Source organism: Cicer arietinum, chromosome 6, assembly GCF_000331145.2.
Source record: "Cicer arietinum cultivar CDC Frontier isolate Library 1 chromosome 6, Cicar.CDCFrontier_v2.0, whole genome shotgun sequence".
NCBI classification, from domain to species: Eukaryota; Viridiplantae; Streptophyta; class Magnoliopsida; order Fabales; family Fabaceae; genus Cicer; species Cicer arietinum.
The window spans coordinates 17,583,815-17,593,067 of record NC_021165.2 but is presented as its reverse complement, the minus strand read 5'-3'; the positions used below and the strand labels follow the sequence as shown (position 1 = coordinate 17,593,067).

The 9,253-nt window shown below is 29.5% G+C and overlaps 1 protein-coding gene across 1 annotated transcript; it reads right to left on the bottom strand.

Annotated features, from left to right (window-relative positions):
* Positions 1 to 6,183: 6,183 nt before the first annotated feature.
* On the bottom strand, positions 6,184 to 7,231 carry LOC101505358 (agamous-like MADS-box protein AGL80). The gene has a single exon (XM_004505348.3). It carries the CDS (start codon positions 7,083 to 7,085, stop codon positions 6,381 to 6,383), a length of 705 nt encoding a protein of 234 aa, XP_004505405.1. The 5' UTR covers positions 7,086 to 7,231; the 3' UTR covers positions 6,184 to 6,380.
* Between the last annotated feature and the right edge of the window lie 2,022 nt (positions 7,232 to 9,253).

Sequence of the window (9,253 nt, the reverse complement as noted above, 5' to 3'; positions counted from 1 at the left end):
GGAAAGAGAAAAATACTATATAACTTTTTTTCTCTCTCCAATTTTTTATATCTTATTTCATTTTTATTTAATGGTCCCACTTTTATTATTTTCTCTTGTAAAACTAGAGAATCCATTCTTTTTATGGCTAACACTATTTCTAATTCTTACTTTTGATCTACAGAATCCTAACTCAAATTAGAGTTACATGTGTGTATTTTTTTTTGGGTTGATAAAATATAAACTATTGCACTTTGAATTAGTAAATGCTAACAAATAGTCTAAAAACACATGTTAAAGAAATGTTTTTTGAGTTTCGAAAAATTGTTTCAAAACAACTTTTCAGCCACCGAAGATATTAATAAGTTGAGTCGAGACTAGATCGCTATTTTTAAGATGTTTCGCAGTATTGTCTAAATTGTGCAAGGCAATATATCAATTACGAAATCCCCAAAATAAAACAGTCCGGACAAACTGTATGGGAGTTCTACCGCACCATAGAAAACCATTCTAGAATTACACCTTTAATATGACGATTAAAGCCACTTTCAGTATGACGGTTAAAGTCACTTTCAATATGGCGATTAAAGCCACTCGTAATATGGTACTTTGACCACTCATAAATCGAAAGGACTACGACACAAATACTGCTCTAAAAGAACAATGATATTAGGACCACTCAAAAATCGAAGGGACTACGACATAAAAACCGCTCTAAAAGGACAATGATATTATGACCACTCAAAAACCAAAGGTACATAAAGAAAAATGAGAAATGACTCGGAAGTGCATCGGGTAGAAGAGAGAGAAGAGAGAAAGTTAGGAATTGAATCCAAATTTGGTATGTTTTTCACAAAAGTTTGACATTCATTATATAGTGATGGAAGCAAATCCACATATGTTAAATATCCAATGTGTGACTTTAGTATTTATAGAGTTGAAAACTACTCAATATATGAAAACTTTCAAATGTGTGATTTCAACATATTTTAAATTTACACATTAACTTTACTTTATGTTCTAACAATCTCCCACTAGAATTAAAAAATATTTTTAAAAGAGCGTCAAATCTCAAACATTTCTATAAGATTATGCATAAGTAAAGATGCCTTTCGACTTGAACCATTGCATAGTAAATAAAATTCATATTCAACAAGAGTGACTCGTAGTCTTGAAATCTATATTTGACATCAAACTCACACACAACCTTTTCATAGGGTATATTCTCAAAAATCAGTGCATTAATGATCCTGCACGTCTATCTCAGTATAGTGAACGTTCAATGAATTATGCCTCAAAATTCCATAGGAAACAACTCCACATCCACAATCACATATGTGAGTTTATCAAGAATACTCTATTAGCTAGGTACTCCACTCTACATATAGTATATATCCCATTAAGAGTTTATATAACATCATGCTTTCATCGCTTTAGGAATCATTCTTCTCTGATTTATAATAACATGTTCATCTCATATCACTTCACAACTTGTTATTACCCATTGAACCAAATTCTTGGGATCTTCCATCTTTTAGATCGAGTTACCATCATGGGTAGCTCTATAGGCAATAGTCTCATCCTTTTGAATGTATTTAAGACTTTATCTCTAGCTAATTCTTTTGTAAAAAGATCTGCTAAATTTTCATCAGTGCGTACATGATCCAATGTAACAACTCATTTAAAAAGTAACTCTATAATATTGTTGTGCTTACGACATATTTATCGTCTCTTACCGCTGTAATAATGATTCTCAATCTTTTCAATAATAGTGGTACTATCGTAATGGATCAACACAACTTGTGTAGCTAGCAAGGATCTCAACCAACTCGCTTGTTCACTAGCAGTAGCAAATACTATCATTTTAGACTCCATATCAGGATTGAGCCAATATCGCACGTTTCTTCGATTTCCAAGATACAACACCAACAACTATACTAAAAATATAACCACTGGTTGCTTTAGAGTCATATGATAAAGCCTTCTGATCAACATCGTTGTATCCTATTGGACGAATGGAAATCTTTGATAATGTAATATGAGACTCATGGTACTTTTGCGGTATCTCATGACTCTTTTGATATCGTGCCAATGCTTCATACCAGGTCTACTAGTAAATCTAATAGTCTCACGACGTAGGAAATGTCAAGTCTAGTATAGTTAGTGGCATACCTGAGGCTATCAAAGATGCTCGCATATTCAGTTTGTCTAACACATTCGCTAGTGTTTTTTGAAAAGTTTTACACTTGGATCATATGGTGTGCATGCATGTTTACATTCAAAGTATTTGTATTTCTATAAGATCTTTTCAACATAGTGAGATTGATGCATATAAATTATCTTTTCTGACCTAGTAATCTTGATTCCAAAGATTTCACTTGCTTCTTCGATTTCTTTCATATGAAAGTTATTACACAACAATGATTTTCACAATATTTACAGCATGAATATTTGAACCAAATATGAGTATGTCATCTACATAGAGATATATGATAGTGCAAATGTCACTTTCTGATTTGTAATAAATATATTTGTCACTTTTATTCACTTTAAACTCATTCAATATAATCAAGTTATCAAACTTTTCATGCTATTGCTTAAAAGCTTGTTTAAGACCATACATAAATTTACCTAACATACAAACCTTATTTTCTTGTCCATGAATCACAAAGCCTTCAGGTTGTTCCATTTAGATTTCTTATTCCCAGTCACTATTTAAAAAAGTTGTTTTGACATCCATTTGGTGCCACTAAGTTATGAATATCAGCTAGTAAAGTGAGTATCATAATGGATGTAATTCTAGTGACCGATGAAAAAGTATCGAAGAAATCTATATTTCCTCTTTGTCTAAAACCTTTGGCTACAAGGCGAGCTTTGTATTTATCAACAGTCCATCGAGTTGTAGTTTATTTATTAAAATCTATTTACAACCTATTGATTTACAACCAAGAGACAAGTCTACTAATTGTTAGGTGATGTTAGAATCTAGATAATCCATTTCATCATTTATAGTTTCTTACCATAAATTTGCATCCAAAGACGGCATAACTTCTTGAATATTTGTAGAATCCTCTTCTAAGGTATAAGTCGTATAATCGAGTCCGTAATATTTAGCAATTCTGACTTTCTTACTTCTTCGAGGTTCTGTTTTGCCTTTATTGATTTCAGTGTTCCTTATCAAAGGAACATGACTTGTTTAGCTACCCCTACTATTTCACGATTTAAAAGGGAATCTATTTTCATAGAAGTTAACATCATTTGACTATATGATCACTTTCGCATTTAGGTCGTCAAACCTATATGCTTTGTTGTTTACCGCATACCCAATGAATATATATTCATAGGCTCTACTAGCGAGTTTAACTCGCTTGAGGTCAAGAGTTCTGACACAAGTCAGACAACCCAAAGTTTGAAAAGAAGACAAGTTCGACTGTCTTTTCTTCAAAATCTCATAAAACAATGTTTTGTTTTTAGATTTATGAACTATATTCAAAACATAACAAGCATTCAATATAATTTATCCCACCAATGAGATGCAACACCAGAGTTAAGCATAATAACTAGTTCAGTGAGAGTTCTATTCATTCTTTTAACTTTTCTATTCATTTTAGGCTAATACGGTGCAATAGTTTCATATATAATTCCTTTGAATTTATAAAACTCATTAAATAAACTAGAATCGTACTCGGTTCCTCTATCACTACGAAACCTCTTAATCTTTCTACAAAATTGATTTTCAATTTTAGTTACAAAGATCGTAAACATGTCAAACGTTTCACCTTTATTTTTCATCAGATATACAAAAACATATTCAGAACAATTGTCAATAAAAGTGATCAAATAACATTTTCCATTTCTTGTTAAAGTCCCATCAAGTTAACATATATCGGAGTGTATTAAATCTGGAGGTTCAGATTCTCTAATTACTGATTTATGTGAACTCTTTGTTATTTTAGCTTGACTACAAAAATCACATTTTTAAAAATCATTTAAGAATAACTTTGGAATTAAACCTAAGTTACTTAAGTTTGAAATAACACATTTGTTTACATGACATAATCTAGCATGTCAAATAAGAGATTTCCTTAATTTAGTTTAAACATGTCATTAGTGGTGTACCATTTGTATACAAAAATATCATATTTAGAAATAGTGTACAAATATTCCCATATAGACCGAGTAAACCCTGCCTTATTAAGAAGAAAACCAGAACACAATTCTTTCTTATCTTTGGAGGTGGGTTACCAAACTCTCTAGATATTTTTTTTTTATGCCTGAGAGGATTTTTGAAATCTTTCCAAACAGGGGGTGGTTTATCAATAATAACAGCAATTTGAAATTGTTCATCTAAAAACAGTATTCATATGTGATCTCATGAGTTGTCTTCTGAATTTCATGGGGTTAGGCCTCTATGAATCTATCATTGGTTATCTGATACTTGAGATATTGGCTCACAACATACTTTTTAGCTCCAACTTCCTATGTATCATATTTGTTCTTCAGAACATCCCAAACATATCTAGCACTATTGTTGAAACTATAGTAATCATATAGGTCATCAACAAGTCAATTAAGAATATAATTATTTCTTTATCCTTCAATTGGATGCAATTTTCTTATCCTTTTCTGTTTGCCCGGTTGTTTCTGTGACAAATGCAATGTCATCTTTTAGAACGCTGACAATTTTTTTCATAGTTAAGAAGAATAACATATTTAGTTTCCATCATTTGAAATGACACCCTTAAAACTGAAATGAATTATTGAAATATTGAAAAGTAGAAGTAGCAAAACTAAATCCAATAATTTCTTCGGTTTACATGGCAGAAAGAAACGTTTTAAAATTATTGTTTTTTAGTTTCGAAAAATTGTTTCAAAACAAATTTTCAGCCACCGAAGATATTACTAGGTTGAGTTGCGGACTAGATTGTTCTCTTTAAGACGTTTCACGACATTGTCTAGATTGTGCAAGACAAATTATCAACCACGAAGTCCCTATTATAAAACAATTCAGACAAACTATATTAGAGTTATACTACACCATAGAAAACTGTTTTAGAATTACACCATCAATATGACAATTAAAGTCACTTTCAATATGTAGGTTAAATTCAATCGTAATATAGTACTTTTACCACTCATAAATCGAAAAGACTACGACACAAAAACCACTCTAAAATGAAAGTGGTATTAGGACCACTCAAAAATCGAAAGGACTATGTCACAAAAACCGCTCTAAAATGACAATGATATTAAGACCACTCATCAACTGAATGGACAAAAAAAACGGAGAGAAGTGACTCGAAAGTGCATCAAGTAGAAGAGGGAGAAGGGATAAAGTTGAGAATTGCATTCAACTTTAACGTGTTTTTCACAATAATTTGACACTCTTTATATAGTGATGAAAACAAACTCATATATGTTAAATATTCAATATAAAACTTTAGTATTTATAATGTTAAAAATTGTTCAATATATTAAAGTTTTCCAACGTGAAACTTTAATTAATTTTAAATTTACACACAACATCTTCTCTTCTGTGTTCCAACAATGAATCAAATGTACAAATATTATTTTATACCTTGGGTATTCAATTTCTAAAAGTATGAAATATCTATTTCATAGTTGTAAGTAACTAGGATAAATCATGTGCACTAATATTTTTTTTCAAACGTGCACTAAAATTCTAAAATTGCTCTAGGTGTGAGATTCTACTTCAGAAGTTAATGAACTTTTTAATAAAAATATTTGATCGGAGTAAGTAAATGAGTTTTAATTAATCCTATCCTCTTAAACAATATATTTCTAACCCACATTTTACCTTAATCGTAACAATAATTAATCCAAAACCATCACTTTTCTAATTTTCCAGCAAAATATTCTGAACACAATCTGAGGGATAAAAAGAAAAAAAATCAAAATTTCCAACATTTCCGTAAAGTAAATTTTCAGAACAGAAAATATATTCCGAGAATTTTCAGAATTGCATTTTTTGGAATGCTAGAAAATTCGACTTTGAAATATCCAAAGCGCATTTTATATATCGAATTTAATTTATAGAACACATTAAAAGTGTTCTGAAAATTAATTTTCTAAGATAATTTTTTGTAATTTACATTTTTGAACTGTAAAAATTAAAAAAATTGTGAATTTTTATGATTTAAGCAATTGAAAAAAAAATGTAGGTCAGATGCTACACTTGGCGAAAGTAAACTTTTTATACACAAGAAAATCAGATGCAAAGTGATGAAGTTGAGAAATAAACATGTGAATCTTATACCACCGAATACATGATCATATAATCACTTATTTTTACATCATAATAATGCATATTAAAAAATAATGGTAAATTGGTAATATTGATAACCAAACATCAAACTATTAGAACAAGCACACAACTTTTCTCAATGGAAAAATGAGTTTGGCCAAAATCCATTTTGGTGACTAACATCTCCCAAAGGAGGTGTGTCACCATCATCATCCAACAAATTCATAAACCAATGTTGTTTTTGCATGACATCCATATTCATATCCAACACATGACCATGACTCCCTTGTGCCTTCTCTTCAATCTTAGTCATTCCAATATTAGTCACCATTGGTAGTGGTGCCAATTGGGCTTGACCTTGAGAATTCTTGACCAATGTTTCAACCCTTCTATTGATTTCTTTCAAGTATTGATCAATCAACCATGCCATATCATTTAAATCAACCATGCTTATATTGGGCATAATTTTACCAGCACTAAGGTTTTGAAACATGAGATGGGTCATCTCCTTTTCCCTATTATCCTTTCTTTGTTTTGACAATTGATCTTTGGCCTTTTGGATTCTTTGCTTCAAAAAACTCTCTTGGTTTACCATCTTCTTGCTCTGCTCCAATTCCGGCATTCTTTGAAACTTGGTAAGCACCTTTTGAACTCCTAATGGAGATGGCCAAATCTCTGGTTGAAGATCATAGGGACTATAAATTATAGCACAAGCATCAATTCCACAAAGGGTGCTAAGTTCACTAACCTTTTTTATTAAACCCTTCTTCCTTTTCTTGAATGTTGCCTTCCTTGCAGAGTCATTGGTTATGAATGCGAGTTTCACCTTCTTTCTAGTCATATCGTCGTGATAAAAATGAATAAAATGAATAAACTCTTTATATATAGATTATTTTAGAAATCCAAAATATATTGTATAGTGAATACTTGTTGGCAGCATTAAATTCAAATATATGTGTTATGAATTGGGGATATCAAGTTTAAGGGTGTAGTTTATGTGTTATAAATTTGTGATATTATTTTAAAGCCCTTCTATCCTTGGATAATCAATATAGAATATTGTTGCCACTAAGATTTTCAATCTTTTGTTATCAAGTAATTTAAGGTCTGATTCAGGTACATTAAGTATAGAGAAATAAAGAATTCCAATACGAACCCAAAACACTTTTATATGTATTTTTGCAGTTGTTAATTGATTCGTACTTACATGATTATTAAAATATTCAATTTGTCTAAGATAATATGACTTTCATACATCAACTTAAACATATTTTTTATAATAACAAAAAAAGTGGAACTCGTTTGTAAAAATCAACAATATATAAAAAAGATTGAAATTGTGAGTGTATGCATAAAAATTAAAGTTTACTAATGAGATTTGCTATTCAGTAAGAAAGTCCTCCTATGAAAACATCAAAAGACTAAGAATTTGATTACGATACAAGAAAGATAGTATAACATTAGATATTATTGACAGGTTACAGTGGCAATCTCATATTATTAACGGCAATATTATCGTGCATTTTGTGTAATCAATAATATTTCATAACATTCAGCTTTTCCCATTTTGGTAATGCTTTTTGAATAAAAATTCTCTAACATAGATGTTACATTTGATTTTGGATTCATATCTAATAATTCTGTTTTTTTAGAAAGATATAATGATTGTGTCGTCTACATTTTTGCTCTAATGATAATATTTATACGACACACAAGATTAATAATACTACTTTAAAGTTTAAACATATTATACAGCAGTATGTAAGCCTTGAATAAGATTTTGAATTAGAATTCAAAGAAAAGATATTGAAAGAGACATATTATGAAAAATGATACAGTTATTAATTTTTTAATCAATTTTTTGCTACCTGTAGGCTACACACAATAAAATTAAATTATTGTAAAATAAATCATATTTAATTAAAGAAGACGATAAAATAAAGAGGGTCTTTTTTTTTAGTACCCCTTTTTGAAAAAAAAACACCAAAATACCCCCATTTGAAAAAAATATACCAAAATGCCCCTTTTTTTAAAAATCAAGTAGGAAGTCGCCATTTGAAACTCGGGCTTCTTAAGGAAGTCGCCATTCCAAATGGCGACTTGTAAGTAAAGAAAAAAAAAATGGGGCATTTTGGTATATTTTTTTCAAATGGGGGGTATTTTGGTGTTTTTTTTTCAAAAAGAGGGTATTGTAAAAATAAAACCAAATAAAGATGCACACAATAAAATTAAATTATTTAAAATAAATGATATTTAATTGAAGATGACGATAAAATAAGGCTGTACACAATAAAATTAAATTATTGTAAAATGAATCATATTTAATTGCAGATGACGATAAAATCGCATTCACGAGTATCTACCTGAGATCATCCCAATTTGAAATGAAAAATTCACTTTAGTTGAGATTGATCGTGGATGCAAGTATGTCTCGAAATTAAAACTTAGAAATTGAGAAGGATATATCGCTGTTAATACCACCTCACTCTGACATCTGCATCGGGAGTAATATTATTATCCTTTTTAAATTTTATATATATTGTATATATTTAATATTTTTTTTCAATAATCAAATTTATGAAATCATTAACCAACCATATCCCTTTGAAGATTCTATTAGGCAAGTTTATTTTAACTAACCAACTTTCCTTCAACAATAAAATTTGTAAAATTGAAGCGTAAAAATACAGCAATATTAAGATTTTTAAGAGAGAGATTTACTGTTCATTATAATTTTATTCAAATCGAGAGATTAATATTTGTAATTGTGTATTAAAGATATTCAATTTTAAAAAAAATTGCATACCTAATTAATGAATGTAATAATTTTATTAAAATATTAATTACAGGAATCAAAATAGAATCAAACTTTAGTAAAACAAGAAGAAAAAAAGAGTCAAACAAAAACATTAAACAAAAACAAAATAAAATTTGAAAGGTAACTACAATGTAATTTTTTTTTTATAACATAACAGTTGAAATACTTTTATCATTTATTCTATATATATA